The 17994-nt window shown below is 43.0% G+C and overlaps 1 protein-coding gene across 1 annotated transcript in view; it reads right to left on the bottom strand.

The window, feature by feature from the left end:
• Positions 1–17994, bottom strand: part of SNAPC3 (small nuclear RNA activating complex polypeptide 3) — a 115577-nt gene that overhangs the window by 65427 nt on the left and 32156 nt on the right. The window contains exons 2-3 of the mRNA XM_073635710.1: positions 12068–12151; positions 4545–4626 (exon numbers count right to left, since the gene is read on the bottom strand). Of these exons, the coding sequence (XP_073491811.1) occupies positions 4545–4626; positions 12068–12151 (166 nt within the window). The remainder of the gene's footprint in view (positions 1–4544; positions 4627–12067; positions 12152–17994) is intronic.

Below are 17994 nucleotides of genomic sequence, written 5' to 3'. Positions count from 1 at the left end.
TCTTATACACTCCTAGTGTTATCACAGGAGAGATGCAGCTGCTTTGTGTTTGCCCGCCCCTCTCCTGTCCATTCACGGAAGACTTTGTATTTTGTGAATGGGTTCACACAATGCAAAGTGTTCTGTGACTGGATGGGAGGTGAGGAGGGGCGGGCAGAGTGGCTGCACATGGCTTTGCAGATTCTGTATCAGGAACCCAAAGGCCCAGTGTCAGAGCTGTGGAAGTATAGCGATGATTGTACTCCTGGCACTCAGTAGAAGTTCACAATGTGGCATACACCTCGATGGACTTGTAAGCCAGCACAATTTAAATAGTAAGATAATTCCTAGAGTTTTTTCCTATTTTCACATAAAACTGTACGACATTCTCTGCTACATTTCTACTGTAGAGGCACCTCTGAAGTACTCTAAAGAATGAAGATTACAGTTCTTGGAATAATCTTTAAACAATACAGATTAGGCAAAGATCTGGAGATAGCACTGCATTTTTTGCACTGTGATAACTATCCAAATATGACTGTCAAGTCCAGTCCTTTACCCTGGTGCCCAGCAAACATGATGAAAAACGAACAAAGGACCACCCCAGTAACGTGGACCGCCAGGCCCAAGAATTGTGGCGGTCAACTACTTCAGCTTCCTAAAGAAAAACAGAATTATGTAGCAGCTAAGTTAGTAAATATGTACTGACCCCAGAAAAAGACAGCTCAGAGAAATGGCTGCAGCCACTAGAAGACACAGATAATCCAGCTGCAGTATGGCCTAACCTTAAGGGGGTACCCTCTTTCACTACTTCCTCTACATCAACAGTAAGCAATGCTGCCTTGCCACCATTAAGTAGTAAGGGGAAAGCAAATTATTTCAGGATTTAGGATGCCCATACACTACACAATCTGACAATCTGACAATCTGACTGTACAATCTCTGAAAAATCTCCTTTAGATTTACCAAAACTATGTAATAGAAGGACATGCCTCAACAATCCATTCAATGTGCATCAAACCAGACAGGTTCTTTCACTACACAAATGATGGTAGCTCTTAAAGAGATTGTACAGTATATTATCAACTTAAGGCAGACAGCAAAAGATTTTTCATGGCCCAAAGATACAAGGATGTAGGAAATACAAGGCAAACATTGTCCTTGATAGCAAAAACATAAACATGATGTGTGAGCACTTACAGTGTCTTGAAAAAGTATTCATACCTGTTTAAATTTTCCACATTTTGTCATGTTACAACCATATATATCATATATGTATTGTATATAATATACATATATGCATTTTATTGGGATTTTATGTGATAGACCAACACAAAGTGGCACGTAATTGTGAAGTGGAGAGAAAACGATAAATATTTTCAATTTTTTTTACAAATAAATATCTGAAAAGTGTGGCGTGCATTTGCTTTCAACCTACTCGGATACCCCCAATTAAAATCTAGTGGAACCAATTGCCTTCAGAAGTCACCTAATAAGTCCACCCGTGTGTAATTTAATCTCAGTATAAAATACAGCAGTTCCGTGAAGCCCTCAGAGGTTTGTTAGAGAACCTTAGTGAACAAATAGCATCGTGAAGGCCAAGGAACACACCAGACGGGTCAGGGACGAAGTTGTGGAGAAGTTTAAAGCAGGGTTAGGTTATAAAAAATATCCCAAGCTTTGAACATCTCACAGAGCACTGTTCAATCCATCATCCGAAAATGGAAAAAGAGAATGGCACAACTGCAAACCTCCCGAGACATGGCCGTCCACCTAAACTAACAGTCTGGCCAAGGAGAGCATTAAATCAGAGAAGCAGCCAAGAGGCCCATGGTAACTGCAGAGATCCACAGCTCAGTTGGGAGAATCTGTCCACAGGACAACTATTAGTCATGTACTCCACAAATCTGGCTTTTTTGGAAGAGTGGTAAGAAGAAAGCCATTGTTGAAAGAAAGTCATAAGTCCAGACCTAAATCAATTGAGAATCTGTGGCAAGACTTGCTATTCACAGATGCTCTCCATCCAATCTGACAGAGCTGAGCTATTTTACAAGGAAGAATGGGCAAAACATTCACTCTAAAACGGGGGTGTCCAAACTTTTTTCAAAGAGGGCCAGATTTGATGAAGTGAACATGTGTGAGGGCCGACCATTTTGCCTGACATTCTTTGAACCATTAAAATTCGGTCTAAGTGTGTTCGTTCGAGCACTAATACACTGCCCAACAAGAATTCTCTTGCCTTTGTCGCGCTCGTTCCCGACACACAGGCGAATGCTCTGCTCTTTAGGGGTACCGTTAATTCTCAGTGCAATTCAAAAAAAAAAAAAAAGGTCGGGACTTCTTTACCTGCATTTTTGTGGGTAGGGAAGCCCATTGAAATGAATGGGCTGCCCTACAGGTAGCACGCAGCCACACAGATGTGAACCAAGGGCTTGTTCACATGTCAGGTTGGAGGGGCAGTAAAACCACATGATTAAGCTGTTTTTACCACCCCCAACTTCTCCCCCTTTAGCTGCAGAGGGAGCAGCTGGGGGTGTACACATGCTGTGGCTGCAGCTGGAGGTATACCCAGGCTGAATGGGGCTGCACTGCAACTATGCGGTATAGTGATGCTGCATTTACGGGCTTAAAACAGGTGGTGAGGAGGCAACATAATGCCCCTTTACCGCCTGTCATATGCCTCTGAAAAGCCATCTGTGCATGGATTGCTTTTCAGAGGAGCAGCAGTCCTGGCTGCTATCACAAACAAGCCCTACAAAAGCAGTTCTGATGGTACAGGAAATGGGGGGGGGGCAGATTAAAAGTAACATACACGCATACATGCAGACACATACACACACATGCATACACATGCAGACACATGCATACACATACATACAGACACATGCACACGCACATACATACAGACGCACACGCACACACACATACAGACACATGCACACACACACACATACAGAGACATGCACACACACAGACATACATACAGACACATGCACACACACACACACACATGCACAGACACATGAATAAAGCCCTTTTAAAACGCATCTAGCTTCAATCACAGTATTGTACCTTTCCAACTTCCTCATTCAGCCGGGTACTGCACTGTAGGGGGAAGCAGAGAGCACAGCACACTCCCCTGCACTTTACTTTCACTTTTGAGGCTGACGGATCTTCTCACAGTGCCGATGTACAGTTCGGCAGGGGATCTGGCTCATCTGACAGCCCTGATCCCGCGGCACACTGGCTGAGAAAGGCTGGTTTAGATAACCAGGCGGGCCGTGCAAAACTGGACCGCGGGCCGCGATTGGCCCACGGGCCGGACTTTGGACATGCCTGCTCTAGGATGTGCAAAGCTGGTAGAGACATACCCAAAAAGACTTGCAGCTGTAATTTCAGTGAAAGGTGGTTCTACAAAGTATTGACTTGGGGGGGCTGAATACAAATGCATGCTACACTTTTTACATATTTGTAAAACATTTTGAAAATCATTTATCATTTTACTTTCACTTCACAATTATGTGCCACCTTGTGTTGGTCTATCACATAAAATACATTTACGTTTTTGGTTGTAACATGACAAAATGTGAAAAATCTTAAGGGGTATGAATACTTTTTCAACACTGTACAGCATTGTAGTTTTAAAAGAGCCTTCCTTTTAGCCAAAAATCAAGTGCTACATATTATTTTGTACCTCATATCTAGCCAGCAGGTGACATTTAGGCTATTTTTCACATTTTTACTGTTTATCCTTATCTCTTGTTAAAAAAAAAAAAAAAAACCTTAAAGGACTTAATAATTCAAGCTCAAGCATATACATGTAAATGAGTCATAGAAATTATTTATCCCACCTTTCTCTCCCCCTCTCTCAGAGGTTTCAATCTGAGACAGTCTGTCTCAATAGAGACAGCTAATAATGTGCCCTCTCTTCAGCTAACACATAATAGTCTAGGAATCAAGCGTCATGTATGAAAAGTGTATTTGTAAAACACATAAAACATCAGTTTAAAGACCTAAGACAAAAATAAATCTTTACTCTAAACCATTAGGGTAAGCTTATTTAGTATGCCTTGGTCACGCTAAGGCCCCTTTCACACTGGGGCAGTGGGGGCGTCGGCGGTAAAACAGCGCTATTTTTAGCGCTGTTTTACCGTCGTTTTTGCGGCGGTACTCGCCCGCTAGCAGTGCGGTTTTAACCCCCGCTGGTGGCCGAAAAAGGGTTAAAACCGCTCGCATAGCGCGGCTATAGCCACGGTATTGCTGCGGTATAGCCGCGCTACCCCATTGATTTCAATGAGCAGGAGAGGTTTAGGAGCGGTGAATACACCGCTCCTTCACCGCTCCAAAGATGCGGCTTGCAGGAGTTTTTTTCTTCTCCTGCCAGCGCACCGCTTCAGTGTGAAAGCCCTTGGGCTTTCACACTGAACAAACAGTAGAGGCTGTTTTGGGTCGGTTTGCAGGCGGTATTTTTAGCGCAATAACGCCTGCAAACCTCCCCAGTGTGAAAGGGCTCTTAAAAATGAATAAAAGAATAAAAAATAAACCACTATATCCAACTAACTTACCATTTCATACATGAAAGTCTCCATCCTGCATGCTCTGTCAATTATTAATTCTTTGCGTCGTTCCACTGCTTTCTTCCGAACCCTGGATAAAAAATATATATATAAATAAAAACACAATAAAAATAGTAACATTATCCATACCTTGTGAATCTTGCATCATTAATCCCCTTTACATATACTCATTATCGATTGTCTTACAACTGAACCAATTCCATGAAAAACACTAATCAACACAGAATACTGACTGTATTCATGACAATCTGCAGGCTGAACAATTTATTCAGCTGCACTTTCCATATGCACACAGTACTCATGCATTAAAAAAGAATGTAAAGCGGTACAACAATGTCAGAATTCTATAGGCAATTTAACCGGGCAAGTGCAGGGAAGAATTTATTTTTCTACACCAGGATGTACAGAAAATAAGGGAAAAAATGTCTGCTTTGGAAGATCGGGTTAAAGAATTAGAGGACACTTCACAGCCACTGGGCAAAGATAATAAAGAAGTGATGAAAAAAAATCAGATATCAATGCTCGAAAGCTGGACGATCTCGAAAACATTTTTCGACGCAATAATATTAGGCTGGTGGGTCTCAGAGCATTCTGAGGGAGCAAACCCCACAGAATTTGCAGAAACATGGCTATGAGAAACAATAGGGAAAGAATATCTTTATTTCTGGGTTGAAAGAGCACACAGAGTACCTAGTAGGCATTTACCAGCAGGAGCCCCCCCCAAGCCATTTCTAATAAGATTACTTAATCAACCAGAAAGATTCTATTCTCAGAAGAGCTAGATCACTGAAGGAAGTTGTTTTTAATGGAAGTAAAGTTATGTTTTTTCCTGACTTTTCTCTTGAAGTACAAAAACAGCGTGTTAAATTTTAAGAGATAAAAAAAAAACTGCAGACCCTGCAACTATCCTATTCACTGCTACAACCCCTGGCAAAAATTATGGAATCACCAGTCCCTGAGGATGTTCCTTCAGTTGTTTATTGTTGTAGAAAAAAAGCAGATCACAGAAATGGCCTAAAACTAAAGGCATTCCAAATGGTAACTTTCTGGCTTTAAGAAACACTAAAAGAAATCAAGAAAAATAATTGTGGTGACCAGTAACAGATTTATAGAACAAGCACAGGGAATAAATTATGGAATCACTCAATTCTGAGGAATTAAAAACCTGTATAGTAGTAAAGTATCCTATAAGGAGGCTGAATTGCAACTTTTTCTTAATTCTATTACGTTAACAGAACTATCTGTTAAATCAGCCTTTGACATTAGAGGAACTTCAAATCGCCTCTGCCAGTTTGCCTAATAATAAAGCCCCAGGTGCAGACGGTCTTTAAGGTTTTAGGTTTTATGGAGACTATTTGTTGTCTGAATTGTTATTATTGCTATCTCCCACCTTCCATGAATGAAGCCATTATTATAGATTTGTTAAAACCTGATAAAACTTCTAACAACCCTGAATCATATCGCCCAATTTCATTGCTCACTTCAAATGTGAAGCTATTGGCGAAAGCGTTAGCCACTAGACTGGCGAAAGTAATATCTAGGATAGTGCATATAGACCAATCTGGTTTCACCCCAAATAGATCTACTGCAGTCAATATAAGGTATTTCTTAATCTACAGATTCCGTCTGAAAACTTGGGTAATATCGCTATATTGTCGCTTGATGCAGCAAAAGCTTTTGATAGCATAGAATTGGATTTTTTATGGCATTGTTTAGAAAAATTTGGTTTTGGATCTCAGCTATAAGATGGATACAACTCCTTTATGCTGCCCAAGTGGCACAGGTAAGTCAGTCCTTCTACCTGTGGACCCCCCCTGGTGACCAGTCTGACAACTTCTGCTTTTCAAATTGCGGTAGTCTCTACATTTAAATATCTAGGTGTACAAGTCACATCACGAGTACATATGTGGAGAGGAATTTGAACCCACTATTTAACCACTTGCCCATTGGGCACTTAAACCCCCTTCCTAACCAGACCAGTTTTCAGCATTTTCCTCATTTCGGTCATAAAATTTAGCAAATTAGTAATTTTTCTTCATAAATTTTGGGCAAAATTTATACTGCTACATATCTTTGGTAAACATAACCGATGAGCACTGTAGTGGCATGGATGAGCATGAATGGGTATGGCTGGGCATGGCTGAGTATTGATGGGCATGGCTGAGCATGGATGGATGAGTCCCCGAATTGGCGCAGATCAGCGCTGTGGACAATACAGATGCAGCCCACAGCACTGCTGCACCCGATCTCTCCCCTCTGCGCTCACACTGTACCGACCGGTACAGAGAGGGGAGAGAGGAACCAGACATGACGTTGGTTAGTTTACAAGTGATCGCTCTGTCATTTGACAGAGATTACGTGGTAAACGGTCGCTGCCAGCGGCCATTTACCGTGATCCGTGAAGCGCCAGGTCCTCGGAACCTGTCGGTCACTGAAACTCATGTGTGCGTGTCCCAGGGAGCAGGCGATTCTGGGAGGGCGTCACAGTACTCCCTCCCAGAGTTATCAAGCCGCGCTGTAGCTGTCATTCGGCTATAGCGCGGTTGTTAGCTGGTTAAGCGGTTTGGGCAAGTGGGGAAAATCTGGAGTAAGCTGAATTAACAATGGGTAGAGCTAATTTGATAAAGATGATATGGATGCCACAATTATTATATTTGTTACATAATTGCCCCATATGGCTTCCACGGAAATATTTTAAACAAATAGATACCCTGTTTAGAGATCTTATTTGGAGATATAAACATCCCTGGATTAGATTGGAAATTTTGCAGTTGCCTAAGGATGGAGGAGGCTTGGCTGTTCCTAATGCCAGGTTGTATTACCTGGCGTGTCAACTCCAGTAATTGTATGGATGGAATAATATAGATTGTGAGGATCCCATACAACAAATTATATTTTCTCAATTGCCGATAGACCCACAGTGCAATAGTAGCATCCCATTTTTACAGTAAACGTGGGATATCCTACATTTTATCTAATACATATGTTGGACCATGGTCCAAATCCTGACACTCAGTATGAGGGATTTACTCAATATATGACCATATGGAAAAATTTACAATTACCTGAAGTGGCGCAAAATTTTGATTTGTGGAAAAAGTCTGGCATTTTGCTTCTTAGTCAACTTTTTGATAATGATGTTTTGCAATCATTTGATAAACTGACAGAGAAATATCAATTGTCCAATAAAACATTGGACAGCTACGGCAAGCTTTGCAGAGTCAAGCAGGGACCTTTTTATTAAAATATAACCCTTTATCAATTCTAGATTTGGCAGTAACTGTAAGACGTTCTAAACAGGGACTTCAGGAAATATATATTCATCTCTACAAATGATTTGTGAAAATTTGGCATTGGTGGTTGGTCCCCAATCTACCTGAGCGGTCAGTTGAGTATATTAATGGTACTGTGGAAAGTTAGTAAGATAGAATCTTGGAGGGCTACCCTGGAGGGTACATATGAATATATGCACCATTTAGGTGTAATAATGTGTTGGAGGGGTCTGAATAATGATTGAAATATAGTCTGGTGAACGCAAACGTGGAAGGTTGTTTTTTGGTTTTCTCTTTGGCTTTATTGTTGGGTGGGATTATGTGATAGAAATGTTTTATATGTTTTTGTTATATAATGGAAAAAATCTATAAAAAATTATTTGATTGAAAAAAAAAAAAAAAAGATGGAAAAGGATATAAACAAGATATCTAAAGCCTTGAATATGCCAGCCGGTACTGTTCAATCACTTATTAATTGGAAAATTGAGGGATTTCTTGATACCAAGCCATGGTCAGGTAGACCAAGAAAGATTGCAGCCACAAGTTCCAGAAGAGCTGTTCAGAATACAAAGAAAAACCCAAAGGAGAAATACAGGCTGCTCTGGAAAAAGACAACATGGTTATTGCAGGCTGCGTTCACACCTGAACATTTCCAGCTCATAAAACGCCTGTAAAATGCCTGAAAAACGCCCGACAAGCAAAATCCCATTAATTTCAATGGCACCTGTTCACATCTGAGCGTTTTGTCACCTGAAGCGGCACAGTGGTGCAGTGGTTAGCACTCTCACCTAGCAGTAAAAAAGGGTCGTTGGTTCGAATCCCAACCACGACACTACCTGCCTGGAGTTTGCATGTTCTCCCTGTGCCTGCGTGGGTTTCCTCCGGGTTCTCCGGTTTCCTCCCACACTCCAAAGACATGCTGGTAGGTTAATTGGCTTCTGTCCAAAATTGGCCCTAGTATATGAATGGGGACCTTGGATTGAGGGTAGGGATTGATGTGAGTGTGCGATGTTCAGGGTTAGGGACAAGGGTCAGGGTTGTAGACCCACACTCACTCAGGTTGAACTGGATGGATTGGTGTCTTTATTCAACCTTACTAACTATGTAACTATGTAACTATGAAGCAAAACACCTGAAAAACGCCTTAAGCTCAAAAAAGAACGAGCTTCTTTGGGGCATATTACAGGTATTTTTCTGCTTTTTACATTGGTGACCTGCACAAAATCGTGGCAAAAACGCGCCAAACACGCAACTTTGAAACGCAAAGGTGTGAATGCAGCCTAAAGAAGCACAATACGACAATACTTAAAGAGTATGAGCTGCATGGTCAAGTTGCCAAGAAGCCTTTACTGCACTAATGCCACAAAAAAAAAAAAAAACGGGTTACAATATGCCTGACAACACCTTAACACGCCTCACAGCTTCTGGCATACTGGAACCTGGAGTGACAAGACCAAAATAGAATAGAATAAATAGAATGGAATACCATCCCCATTGCGAACCATGGGACTTTCCAGCTTGACAATGACCTTACAGAGGAAGTAAAACCCTAATGGGTTTTACTTCCTCTTTTGCTCCCTGCAATGCCTGCAAATTAAAAGCATTATGGGCTAGTATTCATTGCATACTAGCCCATTATGTGACACCTGCAAACAAATTCATTGCTGTCCCCTGTGCAGGCTGCATCCATCTTCGCCCCTCTTCCTTCCGGGGGCCACAGACTCCGGGGCTCTGCAACTGGCTGGAGCCGCGTGATGTCACTCCCGCGCATGCACGTGGGTGCCGTCAGTAACGGCACACGCTGGGGAAAGAAACGGCACAGAGGTCCGTTCCTTCACAGCGCATGCGCCGTTTACATCATCAGCGCACTACAAGTGAAATGTGAAACTGACAACACCCCATGTCCATACACAGGGGCCCAATCCCACCATACCTGAACTATCATCATACAGCCAACTAGGGACAGGACCCTCATTACCAGACCCTGCCAGGCTGGGATCCAGTACCAGCACTCCATCAACCTCACCCTGCACCCCAGCGAGTGACAAAACCCCCCTAACCAAGGGGCCCCTATCTGCACCATTCCCCACCCCCATACCCCCTGTACAACACCACATCCCACTCCGTGTCCCGCTGCACCCCACCTATCCCACTGCCCCCCCCCCCTCACCTGGCTCCAAACTTTTTTAGCTGGCCTCTAGATTCAAAGCAAATTTGTCAAGCCCTGCTCCAAGGGGGTGTAAACTGGAGTGTGACTGGCTGGAGCCGCATGACGTCACTCCCGCACATGTACGCGGGAGCCGTCAGTAATTGGCACACGCTGGGGGAAGAAACAGCACGGAGGTCTGTTTCTTCACAGCACATGCGCCGAATACATCATCGGCGCACTACAAGTGAAATATCGCCTAAACGGCACATGTTTAGGAGATATTTCCACTACCTATAGGCAAGTGTTATTCTAGGCTTACTTATAGGTAATAGTCACTAGGGAGGGTTTACAACCACTTTAAGCACAAGGCCAAGCTGACCCTACAACTGGCTACAGCAGAAAAAGGTGAAGGTTCTGGAGTGGCCATCACAGTCTCCTGACCTTAGTATTATTGAGCCACTCTGGGGAGATTTTAAACATGCGGTTCATGCAAGATGACCAAAGACTTTGCATGACCTGGAGGCATATTGCCAAGACGAATCGACAGCTATACCACCTGCAAGAATTCAGGGCCTCATAGACCATTATTACAAAAGACTGCACACCGTCATTGATGCTAAAAAGGGCAACACACAGTATTAAGAACTAAGGGTATGCAGACTTTTGAATAGGGGTCATTTCATTTGTTTACTTGTTGCCATGTTTTGTTTATGATTGTGCAATTCTGTTATGACCTACAGTTTAATATGAATCCCATAAGAAATGAGTTTTGCTCACTCAGGTTTTCTTTAAAAATGGTACGCGCTGTATATTTTCTCCAAGGAAGGGCTCGACAATTCCCAGGTGCCGGGTTGTCACGGCACCCAGAAACCGCGGGCCCCCGTCAGCATACACTGTTTTGCACTATGCCATGCCCCACCACGTGTCCTCGGCTGGACCATTTCTCCTGCCCCATAGAGCGGAGCTCGGTACAGAACCCCGGGATCCCTGGAGTCTCCTCCATCTCTCCCTGTGTACAGAGGCCAAAAGCTCTGGTGTACACTACTCCAAGGCAAAGAACTCCCCGCCCTTTGAGAGCCAGCTCCCCAGATGACACTGCAGGCTCGTCTCTAAACACACAGTGATCCCCTCTGGGGAGCCCATGGAGCAGACGATGTGGCCTCCTGCACTGATCACCCTGTCCATACTACTTCTGCTTGAGGGTGATCAGGAGGTCATGAACAAGTGCTCCGAGGGTGGCTTGCCGCAGCGCTTAATGCCAGAGCTCGACAATGCTGCCTTCAATATGACGGCAGTGGCCTCCAATATATGCGGCTCCCCCCTGGAGGAGTACTGTATGCAGACCAGAGTCACCAAGTCCTGTCACCTGTGTGAAAGCGGATAGCCCTCCCTCCAGCACGGCACCAACTAGAACAGGGGTCTCAAAGTGCCGGCCCTCTGGCTGTTGCGAAACCACAAGTTCCATAATGCCTCTGTTTGTGGGAGTCATGCTTGTAACGGTCAGCCTTGCAATGCCTCATGGGACCTGTAGTTTCACAACAGCTGGAGGGCCACCAGTTTGAGACCCCTGGACTAGAACAACTAGGCAGACACGACGTGGTGGCAGAGCCACACTATGCTGGCCAGGATCCAGTAGCCGCACTCCATCAACCTCACCCTGCACCTTGTTGACTGACAACACCTCATGCCCATACACAGGGGCCCAATCCCACCATACCTGAACTATCATACAGCCAACTAGGGATAGGGACCCCCATTACCAGACCCTGTCAACTTTTAAACACAACTGTACATAAAGAATGAATAGATAAGTATCAGGTGGCCTTATATATAAGCAGCATTATACTACTACTACGACACTGAGTCACACAGGCTTCAAATCCTGTGTCAAAAATCACAAATTCAAAGCCTCTGATGTCAAATATGTAGCTAAATAAAGACAAAATATCATCCTCCTTCACTAACCTATAATGTTATGCAAGGTAAGAGGCCTATAATGAACGTTAACATCCTGTCCTTTTATGCATATTGGATGCACTGAAAGACCTTTATTCATCCATATCATGTAAGATTTACGGTTATAATCATACCCCAAAGTCACCAGACTGGTATCTTCGGGGATTTCTTCAGGATCTGATTCCCCTTCTTCCCCATTATTCTTCAGTCCATCAATGCTAAAAGAAAAAAATAAACATCAGGGTGTTAAAATTAATCTCAAAGCCATAAAGGGAAATATACAAATCAGAAACAGATATAGGCTTATTCATGAAAAACCTACACAAACCTGGTAGCAGCTTAATGTACAGCTGCAAAACATAAAAGTGAAAAGTGAAGTGTTTTAACTTGGAAGTTCGACATTGCTACACAAAGTTTGTGCTTTACTGTTTCTTCTCAAAATGCAATTCTATAAGTTGGATTACTCATTTAAAGGATAAGTTCACCTTTAAAAAAATAAATAAAAATAAAAGGACTTTTTTTCTAAAAAGCCTGCAGAACATTGTATCAGTGGCCAGCAGACTGCAGGTGCAATGCCCAGCTCCTGCAGACTCTCAGCATAGCTGTCTGCCCGAACCTCATATGGGCAGACATTTACTTGAGAGCAGGAAGATCGATAAACTATGAGGATGCTGACCAGTGCCCTCACAGCCCACTGAAAACTACAAGCCATCACCTGCAATGGCTGGCCGTACTTGTAGGCATTCATTCAGTTGAAACTATATGAATGATGCTGCCGTGTGGGCGGAGCCCCGCATTGCCCGTGCTGTTTTAAAAAAACTGACAGCAGGGGTGGGGAGAAGATCCCTGGCTTGCTGTCACAAAGAGGGCAGCAGAGGGGAGAGAGCTGCAGATGATGGAACATGTTACATGCCCCCCCTTAAATACAGGTGGAACATGTAACTTGTTCCAAGGTATCCTTTAAAACAGCACACTCCCAAAGTAACCAATATCTTATTTCAATAGGGGTTTCCCTTTCAGCAATATAGTCTGTTATACGATCCACCCTAGCCCGTGATTTGACAATGAAGGACAGCAGCACACTCATGAAGTTATCCTTGTGTTCCCCCTCCTGTATGAATCATTAAAATAATGAGGCATCTTAACACTAAAGCCCCTTCCACACAGGGCAGGCTCCATTGGAGTATATTGAACATTATTGTTCCAAGTTCACAGCTATCTTATATTTATACTTATCTAAATACTGCTTTATTCCAAAATCCTCTTGTTCGCTTGGCATCTCTAACAAACACACATGGGAAAGACATCTGAAAACACAGGCCAAGGTGTGGAAAGCTTAACCGCTTGCTGACTGGGCCATAGCCGAAAAACAGCTACAGCACAGTCGGATAACTCTGGGAGGGCGTACTATAACGCCCTCCCAGAATTGCGCTCCTGCGCCCCCAGGAATGTCCATGACCGCCTCCATCCACATTCATGCTCAGCTATGCTCCATCCCTGGCTCATCCATCCACATCCATGCTCCATCCCTGGTTCATCCATCCACATTAATCCCCGGCTCATTCATGCTCCATCCCTGGCTCATCCATCCACATTCATGCTCATCCATATGCTCCATCCCTGGCTCAACCATCCATATTCATGCTGATCCATGCTCCATCCCTGGTTCATCCATCCACATTCAGGCTCATCCATACTCCATCCCTTGCTCATCTGTGCCACATTAGTGCTCATCCGTGCCACCACAGTGCTCATCAGTGCCTCACAAAAGTGTAACAGGTAGTCCAATTAGATTTGAAATGTATGTCCCTAGAACACCTGATGGTGCTCCCTGCATGTTGCACCTCTGTATGTGGCCAGGCTGTGTAAAAAGTCTCACATGTGGTATCGCGTATTCAGGAGTATCAGAATGTATTTTGGGGTGTAATTTTTGCTATGTACATGCTATAATAGCTCTTATAAATGGACAACTTTGTGTTACATGTTCAAAAGACACATTACGCCTCATAGAATATATGTTTTGGTGTTAACTTTCCAAAATGGGGTCTTTTGTGGGCGTTTCCATTGTCCTGGTGCTCCAGGGCCTTCAAAAGTGTAGAAGGTAGTCTAGACATTAAAACTGCTACAGCACTGTCGGATAACTCTGGGAGGGGGTACTATAACACCCTCCCAGAATCGTGCTCCATGCCCCCGGGAATGTCCATGACTGTCGGGCTCCATTCACATTCATGCTCAGCCATGCTCCATCCCTGAAAAAAAAACAAAGCCCGAAGGCTGAAGCTGCGCTAGAAATAATGAGTGAATAACAAATATAATAGATAAAGCTGCCAGCACCTAAAAGTTTAGTATCAAACTCCAAAATAGCAAACAGGAACATGAAAGATGCAGCACTAAAAATGACATGTGGAAAAAAAAAAAAAAAAAAAAAAAAAAAAACACAACTTGATGTGAAAACAAATTGTGACCAAAGAAAACTAAGGCAGAGTCTCAAAGATGCCAGCATAGATCAATGGTGAGTAATCATATAAAAACATAATCATAATATGAAAACATATGAAAAACTTTACAAGTGAAATATATGAAGAAAAAAAGTCCCGTTAGATATCAGTCCATGAATAAACAAGAAAATGACACCCATCCATGTAGATGCAGGAAAAAGAAGGGGTATCCTCCGTGTGACTTCACACCCAAGGTGAGTAATATAATCCGCTTACCAGACTGCGATGATTGCTATCACGGCAATCTCGCCCAGCACAGAGAATTCGGTCTCCCCAAAACCAAAGACAGTACCGGAACAGCAACTAGCGGCAGATAATTCTCGGGAATATGAAACGAAAAACTTCCATAGTGCAGTATGTACAAAAATGTGATTTATTGAGAATAAAAAGAATCGCACTTACAATGTTGCAGTAGGTTAAGAGCAATGGGATATAGCATAAAAATAGGTTGCGGTGTCTCCGTCTGTTGTGCTTCCTACGTCCGTTTGTTAGCCCATACAAAAACGCAATGACGTCACATGCTCCATCCACATTCATGCTCCATCCACGGCTCATCCATCCACATTCATGCTCCATCCACGGCTCATCCATCCACATTCATGCTCCATCCACGGCTCATCCATCCACATTCATGCTCCATCCATGGCTCATCCATCCACATTCATGACATGACATCCAAGCCCGGCTAAATTTTGCAAAAACACATCTGAAGTCTCCCAAAAGCATGTGAGAAAATGTGTTATGGTCTGATGAAACCAAGGTTGAACTTTTTAGCCATAATTCTAAATGTTAGGTTAAGCACAAAAACACTGCACATCACCAAAAGAACACCATACCCACCGTGAAGCATGGTGGTGGCAACAACATGCTTTGGAGCCGTTTTTCTTCAGCTGGAACAGGGGCCTTAGTCAAGGTAGAGGGAATTATGAACAGTTCCAAATACCAATCAATATTGGCACAAAACCTTCATGCTTCTGCTAGAAAGCTGAACTTAAAGAGGAACTTCATCTTTCAGCATAACAATGACCCAAAGCATACATCCAAATCAACAAAGGAATGGCTCCACCAGAAGAAGATTAAAGTTTTGGAATGGCCCAGCCAGAGCCCAGACCTGAATCCGATTGAAAATCTGTGGGGTGATCTGAAGAGAGCTGTGCACAGGAGATGCCCTCGCAATCTGATATATTTGGAGTATTTTTGCAAAGAAGAGTGGGCAAATATTGCCAAGTCAAGATATGCCATGCTGCTAGACTCATACCCAAAAAGACTGAGTGCTGTAATAAAATCAAAAGGGGCTACAACAAAGGATTAGTTTAAGGGTGTGCACACTTACAGTGGGGATCGAAAGTTTGGGCACCCCAGGTAAAAATGTGTATTAATGTGCATAACGAAGCCAAGGAAAGATGGAAAAATCTCCAAATGGCATCAAATTACAGATTAGACATTCTTATAGTATGTCAAAAAAAGTTAGATTTTATTTCCATCATCAAAGTTTGGGCACCCTGTAGAGTTATTACCTTGTACTGCCCCCTTTGGCAAGTATCACAGCTTGTAAACGCTTTTTGTAGCCAGCCAAGAGTCTTTCAATTCTTGTTTGAGGTATCTTTGCCCATTCTTCCTTACAAAAGTCTTCCAGTTCTTTGAGATTTCTGGGCTGTCTGTCACGCACTGCTCTTTTAAGGTCTATCCATAGATTTTCAATAATGTTGAGGTCAGGAGATTGTGAAGGCCATGGCAAAACCTTCAGTTTACGCCTCTTGATGTAATCCCCTGTGGATTTTGAGGTGTGTTTAGGATCATTATCCATTTGTAGAAGCCATCCTCTCTTTAACTTCAGCTTTTTCACAGATGGCATCAAGTTACCATCCAAAATTTGCTGAAATTTTATTGAATCCATTTTTCCTTCTACTCGTGAAATGTTCCCTGTGCCTACAACCCCAAAGCATGATTGATCCACCCCCATGCTTAACAGTTGGACAGAGGTTCTTTTCATTAAATTTTGTGCCCTTTCTTCTCCAAACATACCTTTGCTCATTCAGGCCAAAAAGTTCTATTTTAACCTCATCGGTCCACAGAACTTGTTTACAAAATGCCTCGTCTATATGTTCATTTGCAAAGTTCAAACGCTGATTTTTGTGGTGAGGACGTAGAAGAGGTTTTCTTCTGATGACTCTTCCATGAAGACCACATTTGTACAAGTATCTCTTTATAGTGGAATAGTGTACCACAACTCCAGTGTCTGCCAGATCTTTCTGGAGGGATCGTGCAGTCAAACGTGGGTTTTGAATTGCTTTTCTCACAATCCTGCGAGCTGTTCTGTCTGATATTTTTCTTGGTCTTCCAGATCTTGCTTTAACTTCCACTGTTCCTGATGACTGCCATTTCTTAATTACATTCCGAACAGAGGATATTGACATCTGAAAACGCTTTGCTATCTTCTTATAGCCTTCTCCAGCTTTGTGAGCGTCAATTTTCAGTTTCAGTTTTCTAGACAACTGCTTAGAAGAACCCATGGTGCTGATTGTTGGGGCAAGGTCAGAGGAGTCTGGCCATTTAAAACCTTTGAGATTGACATTACCTGGTCTTCCCAGACGATGATTGAGAACAATCCATGACACTGGCAGGTCTCAGCTTTGCAAAGGGGGCAGTGCATGCTATAAATTCTGCAGGGTGCCCAAACCTTTGCAGACGCCATTTTTTGTTTTCCGTAATTTTGAAAGTGTAAATGATGGGAAAAAAAAAATCTAACTTTGACATATTATAAGAATGTCTAATCTATAATTTGATGCCATTTGGAGATTTTTCCATCTTTCTTTGGCTTCGTTATGCACATTAAAAAACATTTTTACCTGGGGTGCCCAAACTTTCGATCACCACTGTATGCAACCATATTATTTTAGTTTTTTATTTTTACTTTCCGCCACCTAAAAGCTTTCAGTTTGTTTTTCAACTAAGTTGTACAGTTTATAGGTCACATTAAAAAGGTGGAAAAAGTTCTGAAATGATTTATCTGTCTCATTTTTTTACATCACAGAAACCTGACATTTTAACAGTGGTGTCTGGACTTTTTATATCCACTGTATACACACACACACACACACACACACACACACACACACACACTATGGATTCAATTTTTGCATCCAAACCATATAGCTGGTTATTTATATTTCCCACCACATAGAGATATTCAAGATTAACCACTTGCCGCCCGCCATATAGCAAAATGATGTCAGCAAAGTGGTTGCGATATCCTGACCGAAGGTGGTCAGGATAACAAGCCCCTGCATGCCCCCGGGGGCATCGCAGCGATTCTTGTTGCGGCATGTCAATCTGACACACCGCAACTACGATCTAGGTAAAGAGTCTCCGACAGAGACTCTTTACCACATGATCAGCCGCGTCTGATCACGATGTAAACAGGAAGAGCCGTTTATCGGCTTTTACTCATTCATGTCTGACAGGGGCAAGTAGAGAGCAGATCAGCTGATCCTCTGACAGGGGGTGTGTGCACGGATTGTTTATCAGCGCAGCCCCCCCTCGGATGCCCACCCAGGACCCCC

Source organism: Aquarana catesbeiana, linkage group LG01, assembly GCF_042186555.1.
Source record: "Aquarana catesbeiana isolate 2022-GZ linkage group LG01, ASM4218655v1, whole genome shotgun sequence".
Lineage (NCBI taxonomy): Eukaryota > Metazoa > Chordata > Amphibia > Anura > Ranidae > Aquarana > Aquarana catesbeiana.
Note: the sequence above shows the minus strand (reverse complement) of the source record. Positions and strands in the feature narration are given on the sequence as shown.